Here is a 19339-nt window from a genome sequence, read left to right on the forward strand (position 1 = left end):
GGGCGGGTGCTATGAAGTTACTGATAGTAAATTTTATTTTATGCTTAAGGTTAGTTTCTCAAACTCCTCAAAATCTTAACAAATTGCGCCAAGCCTTACATGTTGCACCAGGCTGATTTATCATCAAAAGTGGATAAGTCTGTGACAGAGGAGACAGAAGAGCAGCAGAGAGAGATGGAGCAAGAGAGAGAAATAAAAGAGCAGGAGAGAGAGAGAAAGATGGAGAGATGCCTTTATGTCATCCATGAGGGATGCATTTGACATATGTTTCACATATTATAGCCCAACAAGTTACTTATAGCAATTTAAATACGAGCAATCAGTTTTTGGCAAATACCGGAAATCAGTTTTTGGCAGACAATCACTTTTTGGCACAACACCGGCTATTGCAGTTAATAATACAACAGCTCCTTGCCATTTTTTGTGTTTCTTTTTATCGCTGTGTAACTTAGTTCAATTGAAAGCCTGCATGCGCTAGTACCTCTTGCCACAAGTTCCCAGAATCCTTTGCGGTTTTACCCCTGAATGACGTCACATTTTTGGTGGGCCGGTCTCTAGTCAAAATGCCCGGGCCGATTTTTTGTCCCAGTCCAGCCCTGCTTCCTGGGGGTCATAAAAGTAATCTCACCCAAGCTACACCAAATTCCTCTATACAACATAGAAAACAGAGTTAACATATTACAAACACTGAGACCTCCACTCTGCATCCACTGGGCCATTGGCCTCTTGTTGTCTTACATTTACAGATAAGGTGGAGAGTCTCCTGCAAACCTACTTCTAAGTTATAACAATTATGAGTTTTATTAAAGGTACAAGCATCAGCATAAGCAACCCCCAACTGTAGCTTCCTGTCTCCTTTTATGGCAGTGCCAGTGTCCATAAATTCCTTTCCCTCTAAACAATTACACACACTCTCAGGCCTACAACTAAGCCAAACTAAAACACAGACAAATCCTTCCTTATTCCTCTGATCTAAACAAATTTAACACATCATATTATAATAATTATTTTCTTGTACTCACACTACCTGTGGTTAGGGATGGGTATCGTTTAGGTTTTATCCGATACTGGTGCCAAACTGGTACTTTTGAAATGGTGCCGGTGCTTAAACGGTGCTCGAACCGGAGCTTAGAGAAATGCGAACACAAACTTTGTCCAAAAACCTCTTATGTTTTTATTTTTAGCAGTCTCTTTTTTTCTGCAAAATGATAACCAAGTTAGCCTTTTCTGTTGATACAACATACCTCCTTTGGTTGGAACCGGTGGCTAGGGCTAGGACTCTCCTATTTGGGTTCTTGGGGGATGTTGCTAACTCCAGGTTCGATAACAGGCACCACACCCGCAGTATATGTGCTTGGTGTGAGGTATTTGAGCTATCAAATATGGTGCTCTTCTCGGGTTTTAAAAAAACGCTATGCGTGTTTCATCAGATTCGAAGTGTTCCCTCCTTTGCACAGTATCACCTTAGGCTGCTGAGTTTGCATCTTTTGCTGTGAAGTACAGCCAGACTTTTGACCACTTTGCCTTGGGCATTTTTAATCTGTAGCTCTGCTCTAAAAGAACGCACATACCTGGGCCTGCCTACTATCCCTGGAAAGGTAAAATGATTGGCTAGAATCGAAAATGTATGACATCTGAGGAAAAAAAGCACCGAAATAAAGCACCAAAATGCACTGGGTGCCATAATGGCACCAGATATCGGTACCCATCCCTACCTGTGGTACTATGTGACTGTGTGCGTGGGTTGTGTAAAATGTAATTATTGACAAGAGTCAACAAGCACTCATAGTGTAATCTACAGCTGTGGCCAAACGTTTAGAGAATGAGAAGTCTTGGGGGTTTTTTTTGTTTGTTAAAGTTTCTTTTTACAAACTTTGCTGTTTCAATAATAGTTGTATACCATATTAAATGACTTCAAACAGAGGTGATCCAGTAATGCTACACTAATGAATTAAACTATTCAATTTAGCTAACGTTATTAAGTTAGCTAAAGAGTTGTGTTGGGATGTTGTGCAAGACATTAATAAACCTAAAATACAATGTTTTGGACATTCATTTGTATATTTCCCTACTGTAGGGGGCTCTGAGAGGGTACAATATGACAACTGTGGAATTCTATAAGAAACAGTCAATCATATTTGTTTGTCAAAGCTGAACCAAGGGCAAACTACGCCAAATCATAAGCATAAAAGTTACTGTACAAATATCATTTTTTAACATGACGCTTGTTCTTATACATGTGATACATTTATTACCAACCAGAGAGTTTATCTGCTGACTTTTGAAGTCTTAATCCAGCTCCAGCTCAAGATAATGTAGATTCCCATCAGTAACACTTTCGTTCCGCTGATAAAATGTAGTTCTATTAATCTGCGCTCAATTACCCTGGAAGCGGAACTGGATGCAAGTAACAAAAAAAAAGAATTTTGGAACTGAAATTCCAACTGAAACTGAATGGTGATAAATTAAACTGAAATTATTCAAGAGCTACATTTTTAAAGGACAAAATACAGTTTCAAAGCAAATGAATTAACTTCAAATTCAGTTTCTGATGGCACAAAGGTCTGCCCATAGTACTGGCCATGTTCCTGGCACTTCGGCACGTCCTGTCTCGATTGCGTGGTTGTCTAGACAGACAGCACAGTTGCCGCAGCCTATATCAACCAGCAGGAGGGGCTGGGCTCTCCTCCCCTCTGCAAACTGGCCGCCCAGCTGTGGCAGTGGGCTCACTGCCAATTCCTCTCCCTCTGGGCAGTTCATGTGCCAAGTTCCCTGAACATGGCAGCAGACATTATGTCCAGGGGCAGTCCATGCCCAGGGGAGTTAAGGGCAGAGGTTGACTTCTTTGCCTCCAGGAAATTGACACACTTGCCCTCTGTACTTCTCCCTGAAGTCCGACGACACCCCTCTAGGGTGAGGTGCCCTTGTGCGTCCCTGGCCCCAGGCACTCCTTTACACCTTCCCCCCTTTCTCCCTCCTCCACTCGGTCCTCCGCCCTGGTTTTAAGTAATCCCACCCCTCCTGGATGGCATGCCCTGGGACCTCCTGCCCCAGGCCGGAGGGTCACTCTTCCATCCTTTCCCCGCAAGGCTGCGGCTGATGGCCTGGCCCCTGAGGAGGAGAGGCTGCGCTCCTTACGACTTCCTGCCCCTGTTGTGAACACCATGCAGGAAACTTGTGCACCATCCACGAGGGCTTCCTACTGCTATCACTGGGGAGTGTTTGCTTCCTGGTGCGTGGTCCACAGGCTGGACCCCATGGTGTGACAGTTGATGCCATGGTGGTCCATGGACTGGACACCCAAGGTGCCACAGTCAATACCATCCTGCAGTCCCAGCTAGAGGCAGGCAGAGCTGCTGTTATCCTTCATGGGTTAGTGGCTGTGATTAAGGCTGTTCACCTTGGTCGCTCAGTGCTCAGCAACTGAGCACTGAGCGACCAAGGTGAACAGCCAACCGCGAAATCAAAGCAGCGTTAGCGTTGCGCTAACGCTGCTTTGATTTCGCGGTTGCTAGGGGTGTCCAGGACCTAACAGCTCGGTTTCCCCTTGGGACCTGGAACTGGTCCTTAGTGCCCTCCAGTGCCCTCCATTTGAGCCCCTGGAAGATGCTAAGTTGAAGTGGCTATCGCTTAAGACCGCCTTCTGGCCATAACTTCCACCAGAAGAATAAGTGAGCTCCATGCACTGTCGGCCACAGTGACTGCTTGATGGGAAGGGGGTGGTCCTCGGACCCAACCCTGCCTTCTTGCCTTCTTGCCACAAGTCCTCTCGGACTTTTACTTTTCTCAGACGGTTGAGCAGCACTCAGCTCCCACTGAAGGGTTGGAGTGAGAGGCAGCTCTGTGTCTGCAGGCTCTGTGACCTATCCGAGCTCTGGTTCTGTATGTTGCACGTACCCCGTCACTTTGGACAATGGACTAGTGGTCTAAGTCCCAGTTAATCCTGCAGGCTTATGCCTCAGTAGGAGCTCCTCTTCCCTCAGGTGTTCAGGCCCACTTGACCTGCAGGGTGGACTTCTTGGGCCATATGGAGGGGCGCTTGTACATTGATGACTTTGTCCTCGGCCACCACCTTTACGCAAATTTTCTGCTTGAACGTGGCAGCCTGCTCATCTCTTGAGAGTAGATGCTGGGTGCCCATTGGCGGTAGCCATCGTTCCCCGGTCAGCCTAGCATCTTGTGGGCTGACCTAGAGTGGCCGCTCAGTTGCAGTCCTTACGTCTTTTGGGACCAGTTCAGGCCAGTCTTGCGTCTGGCGAAGCCCTGACCGGGGTGGCATATGTATATGTACATTTGTAAATAGTTCGTTAATACATTCTGGGATTTGGTTGCACTGTCTTCTCGTGGGGTGTCTTACAGAGTTACCCCGTACATATGGAATATATAGCAAACTGGAGAGTCTCGATATGATAGAGAATGTAAGGTTACATTGTAACCTTTGTTCTCTGGGTCATACCCCATACATATGGAATATGTAATGGAGTGGAGAGATATTATCTCACTCAGAGAACCAAGGTTACAATGTGTTAAGTGGCCTTCTGAACACCGATTCATAATCTGGAAATTAAAGAAATAATTTTTTTAAATATTCTGTATGTATTCCTTTTGGACATGCAGGCATTGGAGCTATGACATGGTGTCCACTGGCTTGTGGGATCATCTCAGGGAAATATAACAATGGAATCCCTCCTTATTCACGTGCTTCACTTAAGGTAATATCCCAATATTTAATATCCATCTGGTATTAAACAAAGGAACTGTAATGGTCCTGGGTTGTTTGACCCAGTTTTTTGTGTTTCATTGTATTTTGATATTCATTGTTTATGTTTTGGCTCATTGAGTCTTTTTTGAGTCTGTGTTCCGTCATGCTACCTGTTCCAAGGTTGCCTAGTTTCAGCTCTTTATTCATTTAGACTCCTTATGTCATCTTCCCTTGTGTTGAAGTTCCCCTTGTTGTTGTGTGTGTCTTACCTCTTATGTTATGCCTGCGTGGTTTATGTTGTTCGGGTCACGTCTGTGTTCCGTCATGCTACCTGTTTTATGTTGAAAGTTGTTGGGTCTGTGTTTCCACAAGCCCCGCTAATTCTAGAGACTTATTCATCATGAAGAAAACAAGACAGTCGATCGATTATTTGCGCAAGGGAGGCCTCGTCTGTGTCCACCACGAAAATGACCCTCAGATCTGACCTCCTCCTGCTACCTTTTATTGAGAGACAGTTCACACAAAACACGTCAGAACAAAGCCACGCCCCCTTAGTTCTAAGACAAAGCATTGTATGTATATGTGTGAACTTCTGTAAGAATGTGTGTGTGTGTGTGTGTGTGTGTGTGTGTGTGTGTGTGTGTGTGTGTGTGTCAGACCTCCTGCTGACCAAAGGGTCGTAAACGCAGGAAGCTTACATCAAAAGAAGCAGATCTTCCAGATAGGATGTATCTGCAATAAAACATTACAGCCCCCCACCAGAACCTCGAGAATCTGGGGGTAAGGACAGTGGAATTTCTTTCATCAGAGTTGGCAAGCATAGAAATGACAACATTTAACAATTCACTCTAATAAAAGTCCTTCTGTTTCTTTGCTCATTGTATTTAGTCTTACTCTCCCCTGTGTTGTCATTGTTTCATTGTAGTCAGAGCTGTGCCCTCCTGTGTCTCCACTTTCCCTGATTGCCTCATGCGTGCGTTTAGTCCTATATATATATATATATATATATATATATATATATATATATATATATATATATATATATATATATATATATATATATGTATGTGTGTATGTATGTATGTGTGTGTGTGTGTGTGTGTGTGTGTGTGTGTATACAGTGGGATGCAAAAGTTTGGGCAACCTTGTTAGAAGTCATTATTTTCCTGTATAAATCGTTGGTTGTTACGATAAAAAATGTCAGTTAAATATATCATATAGGAGCAGTGTTGGGACTAACGCGTTATTAAGTAACGCGTTACAGTAACTACGTTATTATTGTGGTAACGAGCACGGTAACTAGTTATTATGCCAAAATCAGGAACGTGTTAGTCGTTACTGGGATTTAGATAGGGTCGTTACTTCGTGTGGTGGCTATCGCGGAGCTTCCACAGATTCAGTAACATTAGCAAGTGGTGGAGGCCAGCAGGTGGATGAAGGAAAAGGGACGCAGAAGGAAAAGAGACCCGAGGCGGCCGCCGGTCCAAGTGTGAACTGAACTTCAGGTAAGAAGTTATGACCTGCAGTCTCTCTGGGTCAGATATGAACCAAGTTTAGGTGGAGTTTATTTTCGTTATTCTGACTTTTTCCGTACTGCGTGCTAGCTAGCATGACGGAGTTTCTATACAGCTGGGTGGGTGCTATGAAGTTAATGATGTTGAACTTTATTTTGTTCATAAGTTATTAGAGTTGCCAACCGTCCCGTCTGGTATTCAGAGAAAATATTACGCGTTTCTTATTGAGGTGAAAAGGAACAGTTTGTCCCGTAATTCAGCTACAATGAAAAAGACACAAAGCTGGAGTTATTCTGTCTTTGCTGCACAGCTGCTTCTTCTTCTCTCATCCTCTCACCCTCCCTCTCCTGTTGCTACTTCAATCATGAAAACTGATCAATGATCAGCTGATCGTCTTTTCTCTCTTGTTTGTTTATCGCTCACTTTGCGCCGAAAGAGGAAACCAGCGGATGTCGCACTAAACAACAGCAGCACGTTTAAGCTTGATCAGCTGTTGTTAGAATTTATTTAATATTAATTTTTAGTATCAGCTGATGTTTGCTGGAGCCACAGCTGCAAAAAAGCTGCTGGTCATGATATGGTTTGGTTATCTGGTGAGAGGGAAACATGAAGATGAAACCAGGAGATGTCCTTACTGGATCATCAGAGCTGAACAAGTGATGGAGAAACAGGTTTACCCTTTAGGTGACATGAATGAGTTGAAGATAAGTTATGAACTGTTTCTGAGAGACAAATAACACCAGGATCCTTTTTTAGGTAGCTGACAGCTTGTTAGGTGTGGCTGTGTGCAGACAGGAATAGGACCCAAGGTGCAGACTCCGGAGACAGTTGTGAACTCAAAAAGGCTTTAATTTGGTACTCAAAATATAACATAACTGAAAAAACTCAAAACAAACTTAAACTGGAGGAATGACAGAACACACAGCTAGGAAAACGGTAGATCGCGACACAGACACAGAGAAACACAGGACTTAAATACACAAAAGGAGCAATCAGGGAATGAGTAACAGGAGGGAAACACAGCTGGGGCAAATCAGAACTGACGAGACCAAAGAAGCGTAAACTGAAACACACTGAGATAAGACACAGACCTTCAAAGTAAAACAGGAAACACATAACACAGACTCACATGCAGGCACTACAGAGGGAACAGAGATGTGGGACCAGGGCAGACACAAACACTGACTGAACACGGGGATATGGGAACTAAGGATACACAGAGACGCGAACTAGACAAGGGGATACAGGTGATAGGGGAGACAGCAACTAAAGAAGACAGAGACATAAACCATAAGACAGAACTCAAAGAAACCAAAAACTAGAAAGTATAAATAATATAATAAACTCAAAACCCCTGGGTCAACGACCCAGGCATCCTAACACAGCTGGTAACTGTGCAGGTGCGGATCTAGCAAAGTGTTGCCAGGGGGGCATGTAGGGCATTAACAGGGAAAGGGGGGCACAAAGAAATACTTTTCTTTCTTATTCTCATTTAAAATCTCTAGCTTTTAAAAAATAATTATCTGAATCTTACAACAAACGATTGATAGATTGATGCATATATACCATCAGAACAGTGTACATCACTGTCACAACAGTGTTTATTTTCATTCAAAGGCTTTATGATTTTTCCTATAATGGTGGGCCAGTCTCTAGTCAAAATGCCCAGGCCAATTTTCTGTCCCAGTCCAGCCATGTATGCAGCTCATCTGCAGTCTGGTGTTGCCTACATCTTCCTATTCAGAAGGCAGAATTTCTGAGTTCTGAGTACAATCGAAAGCACCACGACTGCAGTTTTTGTGTTGGATGTAAAAGGCGCACATGACGCTGTGACGTAGGCTAGAATCATGGCAGCAGTCAATGACAGTCCAGGTGTGGGATTTCTCTCGTGGAAATATGCACATTATCTTTTCCTTTCTATTGGTAGGTGGCACAGTGCACTTGTGGCAAGTAAGCAAGCTAGAAGACTGGCAAAGTTATGGAAGCAACACATTAACAAGAGAATTCTGAGTAAAACCAAAGTTACTTTCCCTAGTAACTAGTTACTTTGAAAGTAACGAGTAACTTGAAGTAACTGAGTTACTTTTGAGAGAAGTAACTAGTAATGTAACTAAGTTACTATTTTAAAGTAACTTACCCAACACTGTATAGGAGACACACACAGTAATATTTGAGAAGTGGAATGAAGTTTATCGGATTTACAGAAAGTGTGCAATATATATATATATATATATATATATATATATATATATATATATATATATATATATATATATATATATATATTAGGGGTGCAACGATATTCGTATCGATATTGAACCGTTCGATACAGTGCTTTCGGTTCGGTACGCATATGTATCGAACAATACAAAATTTGTAATTTATTTTATCAACTTCCCTTCTGACGATGCTGTCTGTGTTGAGCGCTCAGTGAATCTGCGTTCGATTACTCCGCCTAGGCTGCATAATGTCATTTTAACGAGATTAACGCTGACAACACTGGTGGGAACACAACAAATATGACTGCACATTTACGCCGACATCATCCTAGTGCAAAGACAAGTGGAAGCAGACAAAAACAACAAGCACGCATGCTACACACTTTACCCGAGTCATTTAGACAGCCGTTAGCACATGATTCTCCTTACCTGATACGTTTAATATGCTGCAGAGAGTATACCTCAGAAGAAGCGTATAGTATAGCTTTTATTTTGGAAAGAGCCATTTCTCTGTAATAAATTCTCTTTTCCAAAGATAAGTGATTTCTCGATTAGATAGATTTATTTTTTTTATTTTGTTGATTCAGCAACATTAAATTTAAAAACTGTACTTTTGAGTTAAAATATATATTTATAATTTTAATAAATGATAAATTAAAAAGGCATGAACATTTGTTTTTGTATCGAAAAAATATCGAACCGTGACACCAAAGTATCGAACCGAATCGAACCGTGAATTTTGTGTATTGTTGCACCCCTAATATATATATATATATATATAAGATAAAAGTAAATCATAAAATTCAATTGTCTAGGAGTGTTAAGCTGGGAGGTGTATCCTGGACACAAGCAAGGTTGTAAGGTTGTAATTTTTCTGTTTTTTAAATTTCTATTACAAAAGGGCCATTATAGGTTTTCCAATTTAGTTTGTAATTGAGTATTTTTCTAAGACAGCTAAACTTTCTGACCCAGAGCGCAATTAGGGGTCAGGGTCCAGTGACGATCTTCCCATCTCTTGTTTTCGTCTGGCCTCTTGAGGAGAGACACCTTGGCCGTTCACCATATCTGACACTGGCGATGAAGGTGGTATTGAACTGAGGAGACCGACAGTTCATTTTCCTGAATGGGGAACAGGCATGGTTAATACCCCAATAAGACTTCAAATGGGGACAAACTGGCAGCAGAGGAGGTCAAGGAGTTGTGGGTGTACTCAGCTCAAGCCAAATGCAAGCTTCAGGTTGACTGAGATTGGACCATGCAACGAAGAGCAGCCTCCAGCTCCTGGTTAGACCTCTCTGCCATTTTTATGTCTGTGAAATCCAGAAGAGATTCTAACCTTGGCTGTCACAGTCCTGGGTGATCCAGTGGTTTGAGTTTATTGTGTTTTTTTGTCATTTTTGTACTTTGTTAAGTCTAGTTTGTTGTTTCTAAGGATCATTCCATATTACCTGGGTTGTTTTGATTAGGTTTAGTTATTAGATTTCCCCTTGTGTCTTTACCCCCTGTGTCTCCCTCCGTGTGTCTGTGTTAATATTGTGGTATGAGTTCTTGTGCCATTTTTCCCGTCGTGTTTTATTCTGTTATGTTTATCTATGTTCCCCAGTTCCTTCTCTCTCTCCAGTCTGTGCCTCTATGTACTTCTTGTTTTACTTTGATAGTCTCCCATCAGCTTGCCCTTCCCTGTCTCATCTGTGTATTTTGTGCCTGCCGTGCCTTCCAGCTGATTCTTCTTTGCCCTGTATCCCTCTGTGTATTTATGTCAGTGTATCCCTCAGTCACGTGTCGTAATCTCCTCATACATGGCTGTGTGTTTCCCTATGTGTCTCTCCATGTGTTTAATTTATATTTTCCCAGTGTAGTTTTTCTAAAGTTTTCACTGCCAGCAATAAAGCTGCTTTTTAAGTTTACATTTTCGCCTCCGTGAAGTCTGCATTTAGGTCCTATTCTGCCTGCACACAGCTGTTTTGTGACATCCCAAACTCGAGAGGTGTACTGAGGTCCACACTCCGAGACAATGTCTGGTAATAGAGCCAAAAAACATGGTTCCTGAGGAACTGAGCCATTTCTGAAGCTTAAGGGAGTTGTGGAAGGTGACAGAGTGCATAGCCTTGGAGAACTGTCTATAGATGTTAGTATAGAGTTATTACCCACTGATAGAGCCAGTAATGAAATCAATGGTGATGTAGGACCACGGCTGTCCTGGGACCATCAATGGACACATGTGGCCAGCAGGCAGACAGTGAGCTGATTTACTCTGGTCACAGATTTAAAAAGACACAACTCTACAGCTGCCAATGAATCAGAGTGATTCATCTCATCCCAAGAGGACTTCTTGGGTGAAATCTCTAAGAGAATGGCAGTGCTTAGTTTTTTATTTTTAGCTTATTCTTCTCTTTGTAATTTTGGTAAACTAGTTAACAATCAGATTTTCTCACAGTCTGTTTAACTATCTGTAACAGGGTTATCAATGGCTAAAAGACAAGATCCTAAACGAGGAGGGGCACCGCCAGCAGGTGAAGCTAAAGGAGTTGCAGGCAGTTGCTGAAAGAATAGACTGCACTCTTCCCCAACTGGCTATTGGTAAATGAATAACATTACTATATGTATAATAATACACTGGCTTCCCTACATTAAATATTGTTGTATGTTATATTCTCTGCAAATGACTGTAGAAGTAAAAGAAAAAACATAATAAACATAATACAAAACACATTTGTCCTGTGAAAATACAATGCAGTTTTCTAGAAAACATTGTATTTAACTTGATTTGATATCATTGACATTAACATTTTCTCTCTGTGCTGTAAACCCCCACAGCCTGGTGCCTTAGAAATGAAAGGGTAAATTCTGTCCTGTTGGGAGCTTCCAGAACTGACCAACTGATGGAGAATATCAGAGCAATACAGGTATAAATATCTATCAGTTAGTACACAGAACTATAATTGTTCTCAACATAAAATAATACCAAACATGTTCCATTCAGTGTTTGGAGTGCTTTACATAATTTCTGAGTATCCTCTGTGGCAGTGCCCCTGGTGTATTCACTGCTGTTGATAAACAAATTATCCCCAAACCATCCATCATTGTGTGTGAGAGAGTTTGTGTGTAATGAAAGTGGTTAAAGTTCATAGATCAGAGACCTGTATCATTTGCGTCTGTTATGAGGACTAAGACTAGAAAGGTTCTATAATGAAAACACTATTGTCACCATTTATCATTTGATTACTGTTGTATGGTAAATGATAAATAGCCTGTATTTGTATAGCGCTTTACTTAGTCCTTAAGGACCCCAAAGCGCTTTACACTACATTCAGTCATTCACCCATTCTCACACACATTCACACATTGGTGATGGCAAGCTACACTGTAGCCACAGCTGCCCTGGGGCGCACTGACAGAGACGAGGCTGCTGGGCACTGGAGTAAGTGAATCACCCCTATTTCGACAAATAAACTTAGGGTTATGCCGGTGTCACGTCGGCCATGACGTGGGGCAGCAGAGGGTTACGAAATCTGAAGAAAGTTAAACAAGTCATGAACAGAATAAAATTTTTGCAGTCTAACATTGTGTTTCTTCAGGAAACACATCTGATGCATAATGAGGACTTGAAAATTAAGAGGAGGTGGAGAGGCAGGATCTGGTCTGCATCGTTTAACTCTCAAGCGAGAGGGGTGCATAAATCCATACCACTCCAGGTAAACAAAGTCACCAAAGATAAATTTGGACGTTACCTTGTCATTCAAGGGAACTTACTAAATGAACAAATTATCTATGCACCTAATACAGACGGCCCTATCTTTTTTCAAAACTTATTCCTTATGTTGTCCTCTTTTCCTGGTAAATGTGTGCTGGCAGGCAATTTTAACTGTGTACTAGATCCGGTGAAAGATAAGAACTCGGGAACCGAAGTGTCTCACACCCGTAGTAGGGTAACTATTGTTACGGATTCAAATATTGGGGATGGATACAAGAAGAAAAACCACAATAACAACACTGGTCCGGCCGGGTTGAGTCAAACGATGATTTTAATGATCACACGCGTGGGAGATGGACACCGTACGCAGACAGCATCAGATCTCAAAATGGTGGAGCATTGATCAAACTCTTATAGCCTCTAGTGGCCCCCACCTAATCATAAAAGCCTAAACATTCACATTCTTTCTCTCACACAGCGCCTAAGCTACGACCTTGGCTCCCTGTTTATCTGCTCCTGCTGAGATGGGGCAGAAAACTCCAGTATGTTCTGTTCTCTTCTAATCAGACAAATAAGGCGATGACTTTCTGCGAACAGTATTTCTTATAACTCAGCAGTATAATGCATCATAAAACAATATCATTCATTCACAATCAATCAGCAGTCTAATGTAATGCAAATCAGTTTAACAAATGCAATAGTTATCACCTTCTTCTAATTCAGGAGAATAATGCAAACTAAAACTACATAATAATTCACAATCTTTAATTAAGGGTCTAACATGGCATAAAATAATATTATAATCCCACACTATACAGCGCTTTATGAAGGAATTGAACTTAATAGCTATCTGGAGGGAAGAAAATCCGGACTTTCTAACGTTCTCATGTTATTCTGGTGCACACAAGTTCTATTCAAGAATTTACTTATTTTTGATATCTGCAGAGTTGAGACTAAAATCAAGGAATGCTCCAATGAGGCTATTCTAATCTCAGATCATGCTCCCAATTCATTGGTATATCAGGACTTGTGAAAGATGCTAGGATTTGGCGTTGCAAACAAAAATGGTTGGCGGACCCTGGTTTTGTCTCGCTTTTGGATGAACAAATTAGCCTCTATTTTGAAATGAATAAAACAGAAACTTTTGCAAGCATAAGATGGGAGGCTTTTAAGGCTTTTATTAGGGGCCAAATAATTAGATCCAATCCAATCCAAAAGGCAAAAAAGTTAGAGACAAACATAAAGGAATTAGACAATGAATACTATCACACAAGGTCCCTGAAATACACCAAAATGTATTGCTGCTTTGGGCCCAATGGAATGAACTTTCTGCCTCAAAAGCTTTGGCCAGTCTGCTGCAACTTAAACAGTCCTTCTACAATCAGGGTGAAAAACCTGGGAAGGTTCTTGCATGACGTCTCAAGCAGCTCCAGAGTGAAAGGGTTATTATCTCACTGCAAAAATGAGCTAGGAGAAATTATTGTGGATCCGGCAGGAGCCTTCAGGAAATATTATGAAGATCTTTACAGTTCAGAAATATCTAATGACCACTCAGAACTAAAAAAGTTTTTAGATAAGATAAATATACCCAATATACCAGAAGACCTTAGGGCTATTTTGGAGAAAGATATCACTGTCGAGGAATTATCTGCTGCAATCGATAGTATTAAATTGGGGAAAACCCCCGGACCCGATGGCCTCCCAATTGAAATTTATAAAAAGTTTAAATATAAACTGTTGACTTCCAATTTTAGAAATGTTAACAGAATCCTTTCAAAAGGGCACCTTACCACAGTCCTTGAAAGGAGCACTAGTTAGTCTGCTCCCAAAGGCTGGTAAACCACACAATAAATGTGAAAACTGGAGACCCATCAGTCTGCTTAATGCAGATTTAAAAATACTTTGTAAAATCTTAGCCAAGAGAATCGAAGAAATACTACCTAAAATAATTGGGAGGGATCAGAATGGATTCATTAGGGGCAGACAAGGATTCCACAATGTCCGAAGGATTCTGAACATTCTTTATGACCAAAAGGGGGGCTCTTGACACTGCTTTACTGTCACTTGACACTGAAAAGGCATTCGACAGAGTGGAATGGCCTTTATTTGTTTGAGACTCTGGCGCGCTTTGGTCTGGGAGAGGATTTTTGTTATTGGATAAGATTACTTTATAAGGAATCATATGCACAAAACTTGACTAACAATAATATCTCAAAAAGCATAAAAATAAATTGATGGTTTAGAAAAGGGGACGTTTTGTCCCCACCGTTGTTCATTATTGATTGATTGATTGATTGATTGATTGATTGATTGATTGATCATATATTATGGCAATTGAGCCTTTGGCTATTGCAGCGAGATGATAGTATGATATTATTTCTGGTGTAACAATAGGACAGACAGAACATCGCTTAGCCTTTCATGCAGATGATTTAATTATTTTTCTTAAAAATATTAACAAATCTATCCCGGTGTCACGGTTCTGGGTCAGTTTCGACCCAGTATTTTGAGTTTTGATTGATTAGTTTATTTTTGAATGTTTGTTGTGGTTTTGGGCACTATGAGTATTATTATTAGAATTCTATGTTTCTGTTTATTCATGTTTAAGGATTTGTTCTCGGTTGTATCTCACGTTTAGTTTAGTTCAGGTTCCATGTGTCATTCTGTCTGTCTGTCTCAGTGTCAGGTCTGCGTCTTGGTGCAGTGTTCTCGTTTCCTGTTTTATTGGGAAGGTCTGCGTCTCATGTGAGTGTGTTCAGTTTTACCTCTGTCTCGTCTTGTTGATTATTCCCAGCTGTGTCCACCACCTGTGTGTAATTCCCCTGTGTTTCTCTGTGTGTATTTAAGTCGTGTCCTCTGTCATTGTAGTTGCTGGTCCGTCTGTGTATTCCACCCTGCTTCATCTGTGTGTTTCCCTGCTGTCAACCGCCAAGTGTTTCTGCTCGCTTTCATTCATGTTCAGGTTCAGGTTCGTGTTCTGTAGTCAGTTTGTTCCCAGTCTAGTTTAGTCCTTGTTCGGTTCGCCTTTTGTCCATTTTTATTTTGTGTTTAATAAACCACCATCACACCTTTACAAGTGCCTGCGTTTGGATCCTCCTTTATTTTCCACACGGCTCATCTCACTCGCTGTGACACCCGGCTCTGCTAGAATTGATTAAGGAGTTTAAGGAATTTCTGGATACAAGATCAATATGTCTAAAACATCAATTATGTTAATAAACCAATTAGATATGGAAAACCCAACCTCTGTTGTTACTCAATTTAGGTTGTTAATAGCTTCACCTATTTCGGCATCCAAATTGTTCCTTTGCTTAAGGATATCATAGAAATCAACTGTAATTCAGTTATTCAAGATGTCTCAAACTCTCTGGATAGATGGACTGCTCTACCAATGTCATTAATGGGGAAAATAAATACTCTTAAAATAAATATACTCCCTAAACTGTTGTGTTTATTTCAAAACTTGCCTCTGCCACCACCAAGCAATTTATTTTCTCAACTGAGGACACTCTTCATCAAATTTTTATGGAAGAACAGATGCCTCATGCTGCGCCTATCTCTCTTGTATCTGCCTTACGACATCAAGTTAAGACTCACCTCAATGAAGTTAATTCACTCTCAGTATTCAGCCCGATATGGGGGAATGATCATTTCCCCCAGGACAGGGTGAAGGGGGATTTAAAATATGGGCCGAAAGGGGGTTACAAAAAATAGTAGATCTTTACAACCCAGATAATAAACACTTACTGTCCTTTGATGAAATGGTTGTCAAGCATGACATAGCCTGCAGCCAGTTCTTTAGCTATTTACAGCTGAGAGACTTTATTAGAATACAGCAAAACCAGTCCTTGTCCATTCCTGGCCTATCAACCCTTGAAGAAATGATGGTGAAAGATTGCCAGGGAAGGGGCTTGATTTCTAAAATCTATAATAAACTGGTGGCCGCCTCTACAAAAACGTCCGTAAAGAAGCTTGAATCCTGGAGAGAAGACTTACAGGAGAATATCTCCCTTGAAGAGTGGGAGAGGGCTTGCGCCAGGGCACAATCACAAACAGTGAACACTCATTTAAATCTCTTGCAGTACAACTGGTTAATGCGTACATATATGACTCCAGTCAAACTTAATGCTTTCTACAGTACCATCCCGGATGTTTGTATAAAATGTGACGAGGAAAAGGGAACCCTTCTCCATTGTTTGTGGCAGTGTCCTGAAATTAGGAAATTCTGGGAAGAAGTGAAACAATGTACTGAAGAAATATTAGAAATAAAACTGCATTTAGAACCAAACGTTTTTTGCTGGGCATCAATCCAGCTAACTGTAATACAACAAGGAAACATCGCTTATTTTTAGACATAGGGCTGCTGATGGCTAAGAGAGTGATTGCCATTACTTGGAAAGAGGTGGATAGACCGAGGAGAAGTAAATGGATTTCAGAGTTAACATCTACCCTGCCCTTAGAAAAGATCACCTACGCAATCAGGGGTAAGCAGCAATGCTTTGATAGCATCTGGGGCCCCTTCAAAAACTTCCTTGCTAATAAAAACTTGCCCCACTTGGTGGAAATTTTTGGGGACGATTCATAGGTGGCCCTCTGCAGTCCACTTGGGAATATGTTTATTGCTTGACATTGAACAACTACTTTCTAATTTACATTTGACATATACCTGTGAGGGTGCATAATTTGTGGGAGATGCACACAGTTGTTCCCCCATTTTCCCTTTTTTTGTCCTTGTTTGTTTGTTTTGCTTTTGTGTGTTGTTTTTGTTGTTTTGTCGTTGCTGTTTTTTTTCTCATCCTTTCCTATATGGTGTATGTGTATAAAGGCAGTATGTCTATCTTGTAGTTTATCTAAGTTCAGCTACTTATTTTGTTACGCTTCATAGATGTGTACACTGCTATGTTCAAAATAAATAAAGACATTGTTGGGAAAAAAATGGTTGTGAAGATAGTGTCAGTGCCTTTGTCTATAGATTTCACATTTTTCTGTGCCTTCGTGGGTTTTTGTCATCTATACTTGTTTCTTCCCAGCCCTAACAACACACATCACATAGCTCTGTGATGTGTGGTGAGCGCAACCTCTCAGGATTGCATTACAGCTAGATGGACCCTAAGTCAGGCTCAGGGAGGAAAAGCCATCTGCCATGAGCAGTTGGGGGTGATGTGTGGAAGAGAGAAAAAGATTAACAATAACTAATGATTATGGTTGTGTATGAACACATAGTGAATGAAAAAAGTAAGTGAAGAATATTCAGTGCATAATGGGAAGCCTAAGCCTACTACAGCATAAGGGAGAGTTCATGTGATCCAGCCCTAACTATATGCTTTATCAAAAAGGAAAGTTTTAAGCCTAATCTTAAAAATATCTTTTTTACCGCAATGTTAATTAGGAGGTTCAATGCAAAGAAACAACCATCAATTAGTTGTGGTCTATCTCGGTTTATCTCTGAGGATGTTTTACCAGTCAGTGGTTGCTGGAGTACTTTTCTATGCTGTGGTGTGCTGGGGGAGCAGCACAGCAAAGAAGGACTCATCCAGGCTGGAGAAACTGATCAGGAAGGCTAGCTCTGTGGTCGGCATGAAGCTGGACACTCTGGTGACAGTGGCAGAGAAAAGGACACTAAAAAAACTGCTGGACATTATGGACAATGCTGGGCATCCTCTGCACATGGCTATTAACAACCAGAAGAGTCTGTTCAGTGACAGGTTGCTTCTCCCCAAGACAAGAACTAACAGACTTAAAAACTCCTTTGTCCCACACGCCATCAAACTGTTTAACTCCTCTCTGGAGGGGAGAGGGAGGGGAAACAGGAGGACAAAGGAGGGGGGAACAACTAAGCTGTAGTGCCTCTTCCCTTCACTGTGCAATACCTTTTGTACTTTTGTTAATAGTCAATGGTCCAATAGATCTCAATACTTGAAATGTGCAATTCACTTGTATTTTTATTTTTATTCCTATTTATTCTATTTATCGTATATTTTATTTATACTTGTCTCTGTATTTATATGTGTGTGTGTGTGTGTGTGTGTGTGTGTGTGTGTGTGTGTGTGTGTGTGTATATATGTGTGTGTGTGTGTGTGTGTGTGTGTATATATATATATATAGATATAGATATAGATATAGATATATAGATAGATATATAGATATATAGATAGATATATAGATATATAGATAGATATATAGATATATAGATAGATATATAGATATATAGATAGATATATAGATATATAGATAGATAGATATAGATATATATATAGATAGATATAGATATAGATATATATATAGATATAGATATAGATATATAGAGATATATATATAGATATAGATAGATAGATAGATAGATAATATTCTGTAACTTCTGTCGGTGCTGTGCTTTTGGAAACCGAATTTCCCAGAGGAACCCACCCGAGGGATTAATAAAGTTTCATCTTATCTCTTATCTTATTTGATTGTAATCAGTGATAACTTAAAGGAAGGCACACATTGCTAAACTCTGAAAGAGAAAACAAGGTTGGACTGTAAGTCACTAACTTCAGAATAAAGGTTTAAACTCAGAAGAACAAATCAAACTCACCTCAGCTGCCACCCAATGTGGCAGTGAAAATAGTGAGCTGACGCTGAGTGCAGTCCTTATATAATGTGTGCCACGTAAGTTCAATTAAGGAACAAACTCCTGAGCCAATCAGTGATGAGAAAGTAAAATAGGAAACAAGGTAAGTCTGGTGAGGTGAGGGAGATTGAGGAAAAGGGTAAATAGAATAAGAATCTTTACAACAACATTGTTTCTAAGGTTTTTAGGACCAAGTACAATAACCTCAGTTTTATTAGAAATTAGAAGCAGGAAATCAAAGGTAATCCAGATCTCCAGGTTTTTATATTTAGGGTCCATGCCCTGATAGCGTCGCGGTTTCGGCAACGTCCGGTAAGCTTTTACTGGCCCTTGAAAATCCAAGGGAGAAGGTGTAAGTCTCATGCCATACCGTACCCATATCCACAGCAGGCATGTTAGAACCAGGCAGCTACGGGAAGTCAACAAGTCAGATGCATAACTTTGGGAAAAGGATTGCCTCTAAGGGCTGATCAGTCGGGCTGGGGTGCGAAGCGTGGCTTGGGGAGCAGTCGCTCCATCGTACTCCTTTCTCAGCTGCCGGAAGCACGGTGAATGGCCCACCTGACGGAGCTCCATCTGTGTGCGCCTCGCACATCACAC

At 41.0% G+C, this 19339-nt stretch overlaps 1 protein-coding gene across 1 annotated transcript in view; it reads left to right on the forward strand.

Annotated features, from left to right (window-relative positions):
- Positions 1-4045: 4045 nt before the first annotated feature.
- The window catches only part of LOC120716250 (voltage-gated potassium channel subunit beta-2-like), a 42309-nt gene continuing 27015 nt past the window's right edge, over positions 4046-19339 (forward strand). The window contains exons 1-3 of the mRNA XM_040003704.1: positions 4046-4712; positions 10895-11015; positions 11253-11341. Coding sequence (XP_039859638.1) covers positions 4629-4712; positions 10895-11015; positions 11253-11341 — 294 coding nt within the window. The 5' untranslated portion in view covers positions 4046-4628. The remainder of the gene's footprint in view (positions 4713-10894; positions 11016-11252; positions 11342-19339) is intronic.

The sequence above is a fragment of the Simochromis diagramma genome, unplaced genomic scaffold, assembly GCF_900408965.1.
Source record: "Simochromis diagramma unplaced genomic scaffold, fSimDia1.1 OVJJ01000466.1, whole genome shotgun sequence".
NCBI classification, from domain to species: Eukaryota; Metazoa; Chordata; class Actinopteri; order Cichliformes; family Cichlidae; genus Simochromis; species Simochromis diagramma.